Source organism: Mangifera indica, chromosome 3 (genome assembly GCF_011075055.1).
Source record: "Mangifera indica cultivar Alphonso chromosome 3, CATAS_Mindica_2.1, whole genome shotgun sequence".
NCBI lineage: Eukaryota > Viridiplantae > Streptophyta > Magnoliopsida > Sapindales > Anacardiaceae > Mangifera > Mangifera indica.
The window spans coordinates 18,724,583-18,742,360 of record NC_058139.1 but is presented as its reverse complement, the minus strand read 5'-3'; the positions used below and the strand labels follow the sequence as shown (position 1 = coordinate 18,742,360).

The 17,778-nt window shown below is 32.9% G+C and overlaps 2 protein-coding genes across 2 annotated transcripts; both read right to left on the bottom strand.

Annotated features, from left to right (window-relative positions):
- Positions 1 to 3,637: 3,637 nt before the first annotated feature.
- Positions 3,638 to 5,785, bottom strand: LOC123210752 (uncharacterized serine-rich protein C215.13-like). The gene has a single exon (XM_044629224.1). It carries the CDS (start codon positions 5,317 to 5,319, stop codon positions 4,054 to 4,056), a length of 1,266 nt encoding a protein of 421 aa, XP_044485159.1. The 5' UTR covers positions 5,320 to 5,785; the 3' UTR covers positions 3,638 to 4,053.
- A 4,674-nt stretch (positions 5,786 to 10,459) lies between these two features.
- Positions 10,460 to 17,009, bottom strand: LOC123211856 (glyoxysomal fatty acid beta-oxidation multifunctional protein MFP-a-like). Its single transcript, XM_044630788.1, has 18 exons — positions 16,721 to 17,009; positions 15,823 to 15,894; positions 15,637 to 15,702; positions 15,498 to 15,551; positions 15,363 to 15,430; positions 15,209 to 15,290; positions 14,053 to 14,108; positions 13,638 to 13,940; positions 13,470 to 13,556; positions 12,571 to 12,745; positions 12,366 to 12,487; positions 12,105 to 12,268; positions 11,773 to 12,027; positions 11,542 to 11,663; positions 11,335 to 11,456; positions 11,095 to 11,243; positions 10,870 to 11,008; positions 10,460 to 10,713 (listed from the first exon to the last, which is right to left on the bottom strand). Exons 1-18 carry the CDS (start codon positions 16,812 to 16,814, stop codon positions 10,678 to 10,680), a joined length of 2,166 nt encoding a protein of 721 aa, XP_044486723.1. The 5' UTR covers positions 16,815 to 17,009; the 3' UTR covers positions 10,460 to 10,677.
- Positions 17,010 to 17,778: the final 769 nt, after the last annotated feature.

Sequence of the window (17,778 nt, the reverse complement as noted above, 5' to 3'; positions counted from 1 at the left end):
TAATAACTATTATATCAAATAAATTAAAATTTTAATTTTAATTTTAATATATCTGCGATAGGTTTCAAACACATGTTCATATGCTTAGGCATCACCTCTATCCTGTGTGGGCAAATTACCCGGTTGTCATCCACTGCAAAAAATCAGATTTGAAAACTGAAAACCAGAGTGCTTTGAGTGAAAAAATTGAAGGGAAATAAAAGACCACAGGCCAATATCCTCTGGCAGTAAAAGTTAGTTCTGAAAAACAGCTTTATTTCTGGTCTTTTGGCAGTCTGTATGTATGCCAATACAATGCCCCATGTGCCTTATTTATACTTCTTTATTATACGTTTCAACAATAGTAGAAAACTTTCTAATAATGGGTACAACTTCCGCAGCACATTCATAGAAATTTTACTAAAAATTATAAGCTCCAAATTGTGATTTTCCATGAATTCCTCATCCACACAAACAAACCATCATAAATTTCCATCAAATTTCTTTTTTTTTCTTTTCCTTCTAAAACAAATAAAGAAAATTTTCTAAAAAAATTGTCAAAATTTCAAAAAAAGTTAGACATTACTTACCGATAAAATAGTTTAAGTAGAAAAAAAATAAAATTCTTAAGTGTGAGTATATAATTTAATTAGTACGATAGTTATGAGACTGATTACTAGACTTACAGTTTTACCTATTTGATGTGATCAATTCAATTTAAAAAAGATAATCCTACTTAAATAAAATTTTTTTATTACTAAAAAAAAAAAAAATAGACAATGCCAACAAGAAATGAATATAGAAAAAGAAATTGTTAATTCTTGGACCAATAGGCCCCGGGGGCCAATCAAGGATTGGGTGAGAATGATAAGTCAATGTCAAGTTTATTTCGACAATGAATGAACTCAATGGGTTAGTAAAAGAGATTAAGACCCCAATGTTAGGGTGAGCCACATAAATACGAACCAATTTGTGGTATTCAAATGGATGAATCACATCAAGAAAGGTGCACAAATGAGGGCCTTTCATGGTTGTTAAGATAATGAAAGCTAGGCATTGGAACATGATGAGATGGGACAATACAATTGTCTAAAATCAAGTATCCAAAATGATTCTGATGTTGATTATAAGTTATAATACAACATACACTACACTCTAATTTGTATTTGTATGTATGCTCATTCTTTCAAAGATGGGTTGAGTGTCTAGAGGATACTCAGTCTTATTGAAAGCGAAAATCACAAGTTGGCCTTAATCATTCAATTTAATAATGATTTTGTATGTAATTTCCCAATTATGGAGCTTATTTATGGATCCTAATCTATGGTATAGAATAATTGTTTACAATTCAAATATTATAAATAACCTATGAAAGTGATATTCAGTACAAATGGTAATTCAGTTCATTAAATTAGATCTCAGTATGCTCTTCTTTAAAAGGGAAGAGGATTCTCCGATAAAAATAATAAGAGGGATAAAGATAACTGAAACCCTATTATTGGGGATGCAAACAGGAACAAAAATAGATATATTTCTAATTTGTTTTCTCCCTACATATTTTCTAGAGCTTTCAATATTGAAATTACCTTAAAAGATTTAAATTATTATAAGGCCAAAAGACTTATTTCCATCCAAGGTATAGTGAAATTTCAAATTTTTTTAAAATCTAAATATTCATCTATGAGACAATTTCTATTAAAAATCTTAGTTAGAGTTATAGGTAAAATTATTATTTATTAAAAATTAAAAAAAATTAAAGCTTTATAATATTTTCTTACCCTTGATTTAAAAACTTGTAATTTTTTTTTATCCAAAGTTTAAAAAATGATAATTTCTCTTTACAGTTTTTTCCTTTTTTCTCCAATAATGATCCAGCGTCTCCGACTCTTGACTGATCTCTCTCCCACCTTATCTCCTCTTTCAGCCTTCCAACCCTATTGGTATCCCCAGTAGCCCGATGCCAAATTGAAGTTCTTCTTCTTTCTTATTTATGGGTTCAACCAACATAGGGCATTGGTTATTATTTATGGAATTGGATTAGTTGTCGGTTGTCACTTCTCAGTGATAAAATTGGCCCCCACAAAGGTAGTAAACTCATTAAGGAAGGCCCGTATTGGCATAAAGCTTTTATAATTGAACTTGAATGTGCATATAAAGCAAGCAAGCCATAAGGGTCTTTTTGTGCCTATAGTTTCCTCAAATAAGATTGAACCAAAGGAGCTGCCATTAAACTTACTGGTCTGTCCTATTATTCTAAGCATGACTTCGAAGCAACTAAACGAAACTAAATTAATTGATAATGACCATTTATCTATTATTGTTCAAAAAGAGAAATTCAATTAGGGGGAACAAAAGGCTTTTTTGGCTTGAAAAGATCTAAAGGAGATTTGCAAACCTTTAGATAATATAAATATATATTTTTTTTTAAGTCAAACATAAATAATACTTTTTCATTTAAAGTTAAACTCTGTCGAAAAAAAAAAGGGTAAAATTATCATTTAATTTTTATTATTTTATTTTTTAAAATTATTATATAATCTTAAATTATATAAGAAATTTTTATTTCTCTTTCATTTCACTCTCATTTCTTCTTTCTCTCTTTTTATCAATATGTATATCTTTGTCATATGATCATATACTAAGAGAGTAAACTATAAATTTTTAAAATATTAGAGATTATTTTAAAAATTTAGGGTTATTGAAAATTCTAAAAAACTTCAAAGATCTATTGAAAATTTTACAATATCAATTTGACTCCTAATAGTTTCAAAAATGTAGTTACATCCCCAAAAAATTGAAAATAATACAACAAATCATGGGTGTAAATATCATATTATAACTATTCGACTCATACACCAGTTTTAAAATATATGAAAGTTCAAAAAGATTTCAAAAATTAATTTGTGAAGTTTTAAAACTTTTTAAAAGTTAAATTATCATATCTAAAATATTTAAATATGATGAAAAGTTATTGTATTTTTTATTTTTTAATTTCAAAATTAGTGAATAATAAATTTATTAGTTTACTCTTATTGTAGTTTGATTTAAGGGAAAAAAGTGTTATTTATTTTAATTAGGGTATGGGAAATAAATGTTTTTGGACCATATCTTGAATAGGAAAATGTTATTTATTTACGTTCAAAAAAAAAAAAAGAGAGAGAGACAGCGAGACAGCGAGAGAGAGAGAGAGAGAGAGTCTAAGTTTAGTCTCTTGGGTTATAAAGTGCAGCTACAATATGGGTCCTCAAATTATTAGCGTCTTGTGCCTATTAAACTGTATGCCCACAGCTCAAGTAGCTTTTTTCCATGTCCCTTTGCATTTGTGTACTTCTGCTTTAGCCTTGAGTCCCTATCATATTATTGTTTGTGTCGATCTTTTCTCCCTATCCTTCAGATATCTCTGAATGTTCCCCCAATTCATGAAGAGATGTTGATGAATTTTGAAATCTCACAAGGGTTTTGCAAGAATTTTCCAAGAGTTAATTGTTTAATCACTTGGGTACCATATTTTGAGAAGAAAATTACCAAACATGTGAACAAGTTTTGTAGTTCTAAGAATTGGGGTTCTCTGCAACATGTCCCCAACACCAACAAACATGTGTGTGCATGTGAAAAAGTGAATAAAAAAAATCAAAATTTATGTTAAGGAAATATATTAGAATAACACATTTCTTTGGCATAACATGCAACATTAAAGAATACAGATTGATAACAAAACCCCACTAAGCAAATCACAGCATGAGACTAGTCAACATAATAATAATTAATCTTCTTCTACAACACTTAAAACAGTTCATCATGCCACCCTGCAAGATTCACTTTGTGATTCAGAGAATGCTAGCTAGCTTAGCTGATCTCAACTGATCACCAATAATGGTGAAAAAAAGACCAGTCAAAGGAAACCCATTTGCAAATAGAAAAACAAAGCAATATTACAAAAGAGAAAAGGAGGAAAAAAGTGTAGCACTGCACTACTGATGATGAACTTAATAAACACATAGAGAAATTAAACGGATAATAAAATGTTAATTACCCAGATATAATGTATATTTCAAGACCCCAAATTTGTAATCTTTAGCCTCTCACAGACAACAATGAAGGAATGGCTGATAAATTTGGGGTAGTGCTTTTATTTGCAGCTTCTCTGATGATATGATCTTTTTTTCCATCCTTAGAGGGCTTGGTGAAAGCTCTCATGGGACTAGCAAAAGCCCATCCCCAGCTTTTACTTCTCCCATGAACGAGAGGGCCTGCACCGACTGTTGATTTCCCATTCACATGATCTTCCGCAGAGGAGGAAACCCAATATGATGATGAAGATGATGAAGAAGATGAAGATGTCATGATAAACCCACCAAAAATCCCACCACATTTAACCTTTTCTTTCATGTGAGATGAAGGGGCGTTCACTTGCTTTTGTTTGCCTTCTCTTTGAGACTCCACTCTTCTGAGAGTGCAGTCTCCAAAACCTGTAGAGATTCTTTCAAATAAATCACCAGAAAAACTCCTGCTTCCACACCCTACAGATCTGGATCTAGAGACTTTACGCTCAAAAGAGGAAGCTGAGGCGGATGCTTGACTGTTGGGACTATCATCTTCCTCAATGACAACAATATCACTTTTCCTTGAAAGGGAAGATCCCAAGCATCTCTCTTTTGACTTCACATGAGAGCCATTTATGGTATTTGATGTTATAGCTGTGACCTTATCCATTTTCTTTGTGGTGTTTGACCTTGAAGATGAAGAAGAAGAAGAAGAATGGTAAAAAAATGACCAAAACCCACTTCGCTTTCTGGGGCTAAAATCTTCACCATCACCAATAGTCGTACCATCTAAGAAATGGCCGCCTCTTCGTGGAGTGGCAGTGGACTTGCTTCTCTTGAAAACAATATCCGCCTCACGATCTGATGATGCCACCGTGATTTTCTTCTTCTTCTTTGCTAAAAGAAAAGGGATCCTGGCCCGCCTTGTATAATATTCTTGATTATAATGACGATCATTAGCCTTATCATTTCGACTACTTTTAGAGGCAGCAGTGGGCCGAACAGAGAGAGAAAGTGAAGAAGAAGTAGCAGTGACACCACCATTGATAGCTACACCAGTAACACCACCAATGTCAGATCTAAAAGAAGGAGATGAAGATGAAGAAGAAGAGCCACGAACAGGTAAAGGAAAAGACGAAGAAACCAACTTCCCCAGCTTCTCTTGAAGACAAAAAGCACAGATCCCACCTGGGTTATTTCTGTAAGGATGATCACTACACTGCATACCATCTCCCATGTCGTCTTCAACACCAACTTTTCCTCCACCGCCAATTCCCACAACTTTGATACCTTCCATTGCTATCTTCTTTTTTCCACAAAATCTAAAGATTCTAAACAACAAATATTTTCCCTTGTTGCCTTTTTCTCATACCTTGATTCAATGGTTGGTAGCTTTTTGGATAGCTTTGTTTTGCCTTGCTCACTTTGTGGTACAAAGACAGAGAGAGAAATGGAAAAATGAGGAAGAAAAAAAAACAAGGGGAACAGACGGTCAGAGGCTGCAATTGAGTGAAAATAAAAAATAACTAGTTTACAGGTTTTTATCAAGAAATGGGGTGGACTGTGAGAGGAGAGAGTCCCCAAAAGCACGTGGAAGAGTAATTAACCTATATATTTAAAAACAATTGTTATCTATATATATATACACATAACAAGACAAACAAAACCCTAAATTTTTCAGACCCATCTGGCATTTCACTCTTGCAGTTTTTGCTCTTCGTTATTATTTTATTATCTCTTTATCAATTCCCATGGTAGAATGAGAAGAAGGAAAAAAAGCTTCTGCAGTAGATTCCTTCCTTGTCTTGCTGGTGGTGGTCGCTGCTGCAATTTCATTATGATAATATTTTATATATATATATATATATATATATATATATATATATATATATTTTTTTTTTACATGCCCTTCTTAATTACCTTTGCTTGTTCTACAGTGTTTCACCGTTTTGTTTACTGCGTAATGTACTGTGTTGAAGGCAGGCTTAGTATATATTGCTTGAAAATTATGACTCCTCCCAAAGCATAAAGGTCGTTTGTTGAAACTTTTAATGTCCATGAATCGGTTTGATTACTTTATGTTTTTTGTAAATTTGGTTTTGGAGCTGACCCGCAGACCTAAATCCTTAAACTTGCTGCAATTGAGAGCTCATTCGTCGAGATTATAGGCCCACTTATCCAATTGATGAATATTAGCTTTAGAGACTTACAGGGGGAAAAAAAAAAACCTTAGAATTAAAATTTTTAAAAAGAATATCCAAAGCCTTGATAATGTAACAACTCTGGTCCAATAACCTGGTCTACTGTCAAGATATTGTCCACTTTAGACACACAGTCCATCATGGGTTTGCTTCTGGGCTTTGGCTTTTAACTTCTCACAGACTATGTGGGATACAGACCCAGCATCTCTTCCGTGCTTTGTCGATGTAGGATTCTCCTAGGGTATCACAACCCAAAACGCTTATTAACAATTAAGAAGCTCACAGGCTATTTAACCAATCAAATTCTCTCACCACTAACCAATGTGGGATACAGACCCAGCATCTCTTCCGTGCTTTGTCGATGTGGGATTCTCCTAGGGGTATCACATACACCCCCCCTTACGGGACTTAGCGTCCTCGCTGAGGTTTGCCCTACCATTGTTCAAGAGGACACGCAGAGTTGCTCTGATACCATTTGTAACAACCCTGGTCCAATAACCCGACCCACTGTCAAGATATTGTCCACTTTGGACACACAGTCCATCATGAGTTTGCTTCTGGGCTTTGTAACCCAAAACGCGTCTTAACAGTTAAGAAGCTCACAGACTATTTAACCAACCAAATTCTCCCACCACTAACCAATGTGGGATACAGACCCAGCATCTCTCCCGTGCTTTATCGATGTGGGATTCGCCTAGGGGTATCACAAATAATATTTGTAAAATCCTTATTTATATGATACAATAATTATGAGTTTAATTATTATATCTAAAAGTTTATTTATCTAATCAATTCGGACAAAATTCCTTGGTTACAAATATATATATATTAGGTTTAAGTTTATGTTAGGTCAAACAAATCTTTCCCACCCATGTTTTGATGAAAACAAATTCATATTTATCATGTATTTTGGTAAGTGAACTTTGTTTTATTTTTTAAAAATAACTATTTTACCTTTTTATTGAAATTACAGACTATTATTAATATTTATATAAATATTAAATTACCAAAATATGTTTACCATTTTAAAATTTATCACTTAATATAAATGTCAAATTTATCACTTAAAATTTACCAAAATATGTCAAATTTATCACTATTATTAACATCGACGTGATGAAAATAAACCACCTTCCTCCCTACTATGTTGTGTTGGCATGAATTTGATCAAAATCGAGTGAGATCTCTCATTTGATTTTTAACTAGATTTTATGTTGAACGAGAGAGAAGTGGAAACAAGGTGAAAGGAAGGTGTGATGACAACTTGGGCTCGACAAAGGAGGATGTTGGAGATAGAGGGACAATGACACTGGAGCTGATTTGGAAATTGAAGCTAAATAGAGGGTGAAATGGAGATTTTTCAGAAGGTAAGGGACAATTGTATATGGGTAAAATGTGAGAGATTGGAACCTTAGACTTGAGGGGGAAAAAGTCAAATTTTAAACTTGAAAAATATAAGATTAAAAGATATAAATAAAATTTTACAGTTTAAAGGTAATATTAAAATATATGTTTAAATCAAATTTTTAAATAATTTTAATTTTGATAATAATAATAAAATTTAACAAATAAACAAATATTTATATTTTAAAAAAATTAACAAATAATAGTACGAGGGCATCCTAAACCTTGTTAAGGATAAGTCTTCTAGCCTATCTAAAATAGGATAAATGGTCCACTTAAGAATAAAAAAAAAAAACAGCGGATAATTTTAGGTTTGCAAAGTCTACGCCAAAAGAGGTGTGGAGGCTGCACCTGGTCGCTTCCAATGCTTCACTGAGGGACCCCTCAAGTCAAGACTACCCACGAGACTAGTCCTAATAAAATAATTAAATAAATTCACGAAACATTTATAATAAATAATTAATTTCCTGCTCTTGATACGAGAGATCCCACCCAGGTCCTGCCAACTGGACAACACAATCTTTCATTACAGAAAAGAGAAGCCAAAGTTTTTTTTTTTTTTTTTAAATTTTCTCCAACATTTAATTGTTGAGTTTATTTCCTATTTTCATGTTGTTTTTCCATTTATGCATTTTTAATTAATTCATAATAATTATAGTTGTAATTTATAAAAAAACAAAATAATACACGGCCATTCTAGGTAGTTTTTATAGAAAAACATTGAAATATACCATAAATTTTCTAAGTCGATGATTAGAAACTGAAAATGGTTGGATTTTCGTTAGAATCCAAAACACAAAATCATATCAGTGAAAAAATAAAGAAAAAATAGTTTATATATAAAAATCATTTTTGTTTAAATAGAAACAAAAAAATTATATAAATATAAGAGAGTGTTTGATTTGAGTAATATTTATTATTAAAATTGAAAAATTATAGTAAAAATATATTACTTAAAAAATTATCGAGTATAAATTATTATTATTATATTTGATAAAATTTAGTAAGTATAAATAATTATTGTATTTGATTAGAGATAATAAAAAAATATTAATATATTATTTTACTTAAATATCTTCAGATATAATTACTCTAAAATATTATTTATATTAATTAAAAATAAAATTATTTTTATATTTAAAAAATTGATAAATAAAAATATAATTATAATAAAATCAAAATAGTAAAAGTGAAGTCTATATTATCTATCACAACAATTTTAATGATAGAAGATTACTGTAATTTTTATTATTGATAAATTGAATAAAATAATATAAATAATAAAAAATAAATTATTAAAATAATTTTTGTTTATTATGAGCCCAACAACCTTAAGAGTGAAAAAATTAATTATTTTTTATAAACTCCTTTAAAAATTGAATTAATATCCCTTTATTTAGCAATTTTTATCCCTAAAAATTGGGCTTTTCTTTCCTATCATTTATGGGGCATGCTAGCGTGTGTTAGCAGTAACATATGGATCTTGTTATGCTTGAAAGTTTGACGACAGCCGTTGGATGAGATTACGATTTCGAGATCATCAATCTTTTGTCCTGTCCCATGCAACGCCCCGTGAAACTAAAAAAGGATTTTTTTTATTTAATGGAACTTACGATGCGTACGGTTCTTTTAAGTTGTTAACTTGTTACTGTGAATCTAAAACCACATTACCTGATTAGAGGGTCGGTTTGTGATGTGTCCCCATCTGTTCGATTTTTAGTTGATCATCATTTTCAATCAGATGAAATGGATTCCACTTTTGACTACACCGCCATCTGAGCCGTTCATTCTTCTACTTGTATCGCTTTCATCGTTGGCTACTAAATGGTGGAATGGGTTTTTTTTTTTTTCAGAAAATTTTAATATTGTTTTAACATTTCTAATTATATAGTTAGATTTTATTTTTAATTTAAAATGATTTAATTAATATAATTTTTTTATCTCTATATACTTATTTTTATTAAAATTACAAAAATAAAATACCTTGAATTAAAATTCGCCTTGTTAGCTATGGAGTCTCTCTCCTGTACTCGACCTCATCTTCATCTTCCTCATCCGTTCGCCACACCAGACTCAAAACCATGTTGACTATGGAGTCCCTCATCCTTCAACTCCACGGAATCTCAACCGTCAAATTCAGTAACTTTGAGCTAAAATTCGATATCTCCTCCCTTATTTACACAACGACCTGCGTCTCATCGTCTGCTACGCCTCCTGCCTCGACCCTTTTCCCGTACCTCCCCTCCTCCATTCTCTTCAAAACTTGTTACTCAAATCTGGCGTCCCTTACACAAAAATTTCAACTAGAATGTGTGTTGAAAACCCCTGGCTAAAGGTTGCCAAAATTACTTAAAACTTTTCGCTAGGCTTCAAAATGCTAGGTACACAGAAATGAGCATCTGTTTTAACACTATCTCTTCTAAAACAGAAATGTGACTTAATTTTGACTATTGGTTGGTGGCCGGTGAAACACCATCTCCATTGTTTTTCCAAAGTGATCTTTTTCACTATATACATACATATTTAAAATATACAAATAATATATATTTTATTAAATAATTTTAAATTAAAAATAAAATAACATATAATTATACGATGATATATTATTTATATATTTAAATTATATATCAAAATATACATGCATAACATTTTTTCATTTTTTTTTATAATAGATTGTGATTTTTGTTTGGAATCATTCCACTTCTTTCTATTACTACAGTCATGGCAACATGGCAAGACTCCATTAAGGCCATATTACACTATTTCCCACCAAAGGTTTGATGAAATGAATAATTTTCACTTTTTCATGGATGACAGATTGAGGACGATGGCTAAAAGGGGTAAAATTTTGCCTTTAACAATGCATATAGAGACTGAATTTTAAGGTGTCCAGGCCATTTGCTAAACAAACACCTTACAATGCTTATTATCTCCAACATTATTTGGCTCCCGTCCTGAGCTATATATATAATACAGCACCAGAGTTGTAAAATTTAACGTGCAAGAAACTAAGATCTCAACCAATACCCGCCACAACGAGCAAGTAAAGCTTATAATTTTGATTTGGTCTGTTCCACCGGAGCACTCTGCAACAATGATCACAAACGATATTAGATAAAGCTAGAATGAATTATTAGATCAAATTATAGCAACGACACAGTAAAAGTTAACCAGGAGATCAAATTAATGGTCTTCTCATTTTAATGATAATAAGAGAAGAAGTAATGTTTCAGATTACCCACCAGAGCAGCTCCCTTAGCAGCCCTTTCAGCCAAGAAGGCACAAGGCTTGAAAAAGTCTCCATATAGTTTTGACCATTCCTCCATTCTTGAATAAATGTACTTAGATCCAAGAGAGTCAGCCCAGAACATGATACCTCCCCTGATAAATATTTAAAACAGATTACTAAAGCCAAGCATACTATGGAGTTTGAAAAGGGAACACCTTTAGAAAGAAAAACTACAAACCTGTATGGTGGAAAACCCATGCCCATAACGGCAGAAACATCGAGGTCAGCAGCTTTGACTGCAATACCTTCAGCAAAGACTCGACAGGCCTCATTAACCACTGGGAACAATATCATCTCCACAATGTCCTTCTCTGACAATTTTGTAAACTGTAACCCAGTTTGATCCAATAAAATGTGAGTGCAAGATAAATTTAGACCCCAAGTAGAGAAATTGAGAGAAGGAATGAGAGAGAGTGACCTTTGGATCGATGGAAACACCAGACAAGTTCCGAGCCTTATCAATGTATTTCTTTAGCTCAGGATCTGGTCTAGCTTTGCGTTTATCATCATACAAGTAGAATCCTTTGCGGGTGGTTTCACCTAAAACAAGTGACCAAGAAGATGAAGAAATCTTAATTAGAGGCAAATGGCTAACTTCAGTGAGCTTCGAAAAAAAAAACACTACCTGCTCTCTTATCCTCTTGCATGATTGGGATAATCATTGATCTATAGGTTCTCTCAGGGAAATTTTCAATAAATTGCATGCTAGTTGCAATTGCCACTCCAAAACCAACCAGGTCAGCCAATCTGCATATACAAATGAAACAGATAAAGCCCATTTAATGTTACATCAAACTTCCAAATACAACAGTGAGAATGCAATTACAAAATCATATTTCGCAAATTAATTAGGTACCTGAGAGGACCCATTGGCATTCCAAACTTGGTGATTACCCTATCAATCAGATAAGGATCTGTTCCACGTTCAACAAGCAACAAAGCACCTTGTGTGTAAGGGAAGAACATCCTGTTCACGGCAAACCCTGTGCAATTACCAACCACAACTGGAGTTTTCTTTATCTTTTTACCAATATCTAGTAAGTCCACAATCACTTGGGGAGAAGTCTTATTAGTACGAACGATTTCCAAGAGTGGCATGACATGAGCCGGACTGCAGCAACAGCATGAATCAAGAGTTGAGCCAAGATAGAGGCTGGAAAAGAATGGCAATTTTACACAAAATACTACCTAAAGAAATGGGCTCCTACAATCTGATCCTGGGAGTTGGTCCGCTCACCAATCAAATTCAAGTCAATTGTGGAAGTGTTACTCGCAAGCATGCAATGCGGTGGGCAAAATTTTTCAAGATCAGCAAAAATTTGTTGTTTTAAAGAAACATTTTCAATAACAGCCTGTTTCAAAGCATCAAGAACCAATTGATAAAATAAATTGTCAAAGTTTATAATAACAAACAAATATGAGGGTAAATCAGCATGCACTCTGCAGTACCTCAATAACCATATCAACATCTTTGAAGCTCTCATAGTCCAAAACACCCTTAAGGAGAGACATGGTCTTGTCAAACTTTTCCCGAGTCATTTTCCCTTTTTTCAGACGGCTCTGCAGATTGGCTGAAAAAAATAGTACAATAAAATAAATGTGAATTTCCCTAAATAACAGTAATGTACAAGATAAAGCATGGCTCTAGTCCCACCTCTGACTCTGTTGATCCCAGCCTCCAAGAACTTCTCATTTACTTCTTTCAGAATCACAGGATAGCCACTAAGAATCAATGCAGTAGCTATTCCAGAGCCCATTAATCCTCCGCCAAGAATTGCAACCTTATTCACTTGCCGTGGCATCAAACCAAGATCAGTTACCCCAGGGACCTGTCAGTTGGTAAGATACAAGTGAAGGAGAAGTTACAAGGTTATGGCATCAATAGTCAGCCTTATTAAATTCCAAACAAAATACACATGGTTGACCAATTTAATTAATAATTACTGCTAGTGAAGCTTCTTAAGGTTGCAAATAAACAATAATTCAAGCAAATAAGTCATCCATAATCACTTGATAATCATGACTTTTCAAGTTGATCTCAAATCACTTAACACAAAATGCCTATCTATATCTCAAAATGTAAGCCAGTAAGTTTTTATCCATCATGGTTGAGCTTGAAGTTAGCTTGCCCATAAACTATGCAATCCATAAGCAAAATGAATATCAGCAGTAATTACAGAATTTTCCAGAATCTATTAGCTAATATTTTCAACAGATTTGGAGGTACAACAACCTATACTTGTCTACACCCAAAAACTTTCATATTTAATTCCATTCCTGAGAAGCCTAAGAGTTATTAGGAGTCAAATTGAAGAAAATGAATACTTGACTTGTAATTTTAATAAACTTCTCATGATTAAGCAAGCCTATATTAAGTGGTTTTACAAATCATATTAATCAACATCAAGAAAATTTGGAACAATCATTTTTTGCTAAAACATAAAGAGTCAAAATAAAAATTCAAAATCCTCCAGACCCAAATTTATGGCTGGGACTTATACTAACATATACAGATGAACAAAAAATAATTGTAGCAGTGAATTTCATTCAAACCTTTGAGGTACCACGTTGAGCAAAGAAGATATGAACCAAACTTTTGCAGGTGTCAGAAAGTATAAGTTCTTGGAAACCTTCAGCTTCCTGCCCAAATAAAATCCATCACAAAATTGCATGCTAGTAACAACTGGAAGGAAGCATAAAAATTAAGGAGTAGATAAGGACCTTCAAAAGTCCGGCCCGAGGACCAGAAACTACACCCTCTTCAACTACATTAATGCAGACTATTGGATGTTTGAGATTTGGAGCCTGCTTCCTGGCCTGAGCCCTCGCAAACTTGAATATTTCCCTTGCCTCCCCAAGGGGTTCTAACTTATCAGTCTTGTAAAGAGTAGCAACCCACGGTCTTCTACATTCCAAAATATCCAGGGCCCATTGGCGTGCAGTGCTTATCAACTGATTGGGTGCAACAACAGCATCTACAAGGCCCAAAGCATGAGCTTCCTCCCCTTTAACTGGTTTTGAAGTCTATATGGGGACATGAAGGATAGAGAGATGTTAATTGGTATGATGCATACGGCAACCACATCAAAGAACACCAAACTTATATAAAGCAAGAAAAAGAAGTAGCAAAACATACCAACATCATTTCAAGGGACTTTGTAATACCAACAAGACGTGGAAGTCGCTGTGTTCCTGACACAGTTCAGGAGCATTTTAAGTGAAAAGATAAAGGAACCTATTAATCACCAAGCAACATTAAACAACACTAACATGTCATATAAATTATTATATAATTGTTAATCACCTACTAAAGTTGTAAAATGACATTCGCAATTAATAAATTAAAATGTTGGGAATCATGTATTATTCATTGTTGATTCAGCATTGGTGTTGGACAAGCATGTATTACATTAACAGGTATATCCAACATGGTTTTAGACTTCAATCACCAGATATACCAGAAAACAACATTTTCCAATTACGAGTATACTGTTCATACATCATTCAACTACGTCTTTGATATGAGAACTTCACAACTAGATTTGACTTAAGTATCAGGAAAGATATTTCAGATGGACAATTGTAGGAACAAAGTTTTTCAACCAAACACGTCCCAACTGAACCGCCACCCTGTAAAAAATTTTTCTTGTCCTGATGGTGGCAGGAAAATAGCAAATATCATATCTTAATTGCAAATCATCAAGTTGTCTCAGCTAACCTTCTCTTATCTGCACATTGATAATCAATAACTATTAACTTACCCAACTGTGTCTATGACATGGTCAATTTCCTGTATAGTTATTCATGTTTGCCAAAATTCTCAACATAGTTGAATCAATGTCTAGGTAGCATTATATCTGTAATGTCTTTTTAATTTTAGAAGATTTGATCTCAGAATATCTCCATTGATTCTACATGCATTTGTTGGTTCGGTAACAGTCCAAAATAAGTCCTCCATTTCAAACGTCCAAGTCTAATTCTTTTAGTAATATGATCAACAACATTCTATGTGAGAAAACAACAATAAGCAAACGAACAAAAACTATCTCACGTAAAAATTGAGAGCAAAATCTTTAATTAGAAGATTCTATTTATATTAGAAAATGAAACAAAATTCACCATGTTGGACACAGAGAGATTGATGAAGCGGAGAACCTTCATAACTTATTTGGGAAAAATGAAATATGAAAAATGATGTCATCATATTCAAAGATTTCAAACTCGGACTCAGATTAAAATGCTGTTAATGAATTAAATAACATAAATACTGAATTCAAATTAAATGGGCATACCTCCAAATCCAGGAATTACTCCCAGTTGTAGTTCAGGAAGGCCTAACTGTGCAGTAGGGGTTGTTATCCGTGCATGGCAGGCCTGACAAACGGAATCTTCAGATCATCAAACAAATTTATTGATAGCATCAATTCCAGAAGAAATGCGACATACCATTGCAACCTCTAAACCTCCACCCAAGGCCAGTCCCTCAATGGCAGCAACTGAAGGTTTTCTTGCAGCTGGAAAATGAAGCACTGGTTTAATAGTTGAAACAGAGAAGTTCAATTCAGTAGCCTAAGTACAAACCTTCAAGAGTGTCAGTTAGAATATCTATTGATACAGCGACACCAAACTGCCCCGCTGAGAAAATGTAACAGAAGCATCAGTAAAGGAGCTCACTCATTGTGTTACCAGAAGAAAGAGATATGTAAAACAGAAAGCATACCTTTTCCTTCTTGAACTCCAGAAAAAGCGGAAATGTCAAAGCCACCAGAGAACTTACCCTTGGCTCCTGCTCCAATAACATAAGGTGTTAGATTGATATAATATAATGCTAGACAAATACTGGATTCAAACATCATCAAACCTCTCTTTACAAGTCTATTGTATCTCCACTCATCCACTGACTTACCTGTAACAACAATTGCCTTCACATCGCTTCTACGTAAGGCCTGTTCATAACTCTCTTTCAGGCTCCTTAATACTGGGGAGAGATGAGAGATAAGTTAGACTATCTACCAGATTCGTTAGGAATTTCTTACAATAATAAGTTGAATGCCTATCTGAAATAGACAGAGAATTTGGCACATGACACAATTTCAAATGAGATTCAATTCTTATCAACCACCTGGATTATATTAGAAGTTCTTCAAATAGTAAAGTCCACAATTTCAGTCTATGAAGAACAGTTAAATAATTTAAAAAAAAAACCCACAAAACACATGCTTCTTGATACAAGTTTTCAAACCAAAGCTAGCATGCGGAGATTACACCTCTTTCAAGTTGACTTCCATTAATCTCTCTATAATTCTCACAAATGGATATAGGAAAATTTTCACTCCAAACGTTATAATTAAATCAGTGAAACAGTGTCTAATATTAAATTCACATTGAACCCTCTTCTCTCTAAGCCAATGATCCACACTCCAACTCTTCTCAATTGCACTGTTGCTACTATGAAATCTAATCATTTCCAACATTACTCCGCTTAACTTTGCAAACAAAAATATACGATTAAGCTTCAATGAATGAAATAGTCAGAATTTGAGTTAATGTAAAAACTGCCACAGCATCAACACTCTTAAGCGATAATAACTCCTTTATGTTTCACAAGCTGGTCATATCAGATCAGAACAAAACAAACAGCCCAAACCATCAAATTAAGTTCAACTTGAAATTGGGTGCAAATTCACTACCGCAAAAATTAAATTTTACAATAATAATAATAATACGAAGAAACTAAACAAAACAAAAATTATAATATAAGATCTAATATTGTACATTTAAACATAAAAAAGGAAAAGAAGTACCATCAAAAGAGAGAGAATTGACGGGAGGATTGATGATGGTGATGAGAGCGATCCCATCAGCTCCAACCTCGATCGTTGTTCTTCCCTTCCCCATTTAGATATTACTTTTGCTGCAAATTTCACTCTCCTTTCAATATTCAGTAGTTTGAATGCGATTTCTTTTGGTGCAATGCGATTGAGAAACCTGAAGATATGTTCGAGCGAATTATGTACGACACTGACTTTGATTTGAAAAGGTTGCTTATTGGGTAACTCCAGAAAGAATTGCCCTGAATTGGATGAGATTGCTTACTTAGCCCACTCTTGGTTGACGACTGTAAAACACGCGTTACTTAATTGATAGACTGCCATAATACGGAACCTTTGGTTTCTAATTTTTGCTTTTCTTGGATTAAATACCGTTCGCACCCAATTTTGAATAACATTCATTTTTACCCCTAGTTTGTATTAAATAAATTTTTTAATCCAAATCCAAATTCTTTTAAAAAACTAGTGGCGTAAAACAAAGTAGTAATTTTGTTATTTATTAATTTTAAAAATTAAAAAATTTTTTTTTATCAAATTCTAAAGTTTTAAATTTTTCAATGATCCCTTAAAAATTTCAAAAATATCTTTGATATTTTAAAAAAATATAGTTTACTTTATATAACATAAAAACCTTTATCTATAAAAAAATAAAAATAGAGAACACAAGTAAAAATAAAAGAAAATGACTAGTTTCTTAAATAACAAAGATATTTAAAAAGTTATTTTTAATTTTGTTAATTTAAAATTATATGATAATTTTAAAAAATAAAATAGTAAAAATAAAATGATAATTTTACTCTTTAATGTTATTGTTTCAATATTAAAGTTTAATTTTAGATAAAAAATTATTATTTATGATTTATTTTTGCGTAAAAATTTACTTAAACCAATTAAGGGTGGAAAGGGGTTTTAAGGAAAACCTTGGGTGGGGAAAGTTATTCACTCTTGTGGAACGGGTTGATTTTGATCCATGGTGGTGGGATTGTGCGGCACGCGTCAAGAAGCGAGTGCAATCAAAGATGAGCTAGCCG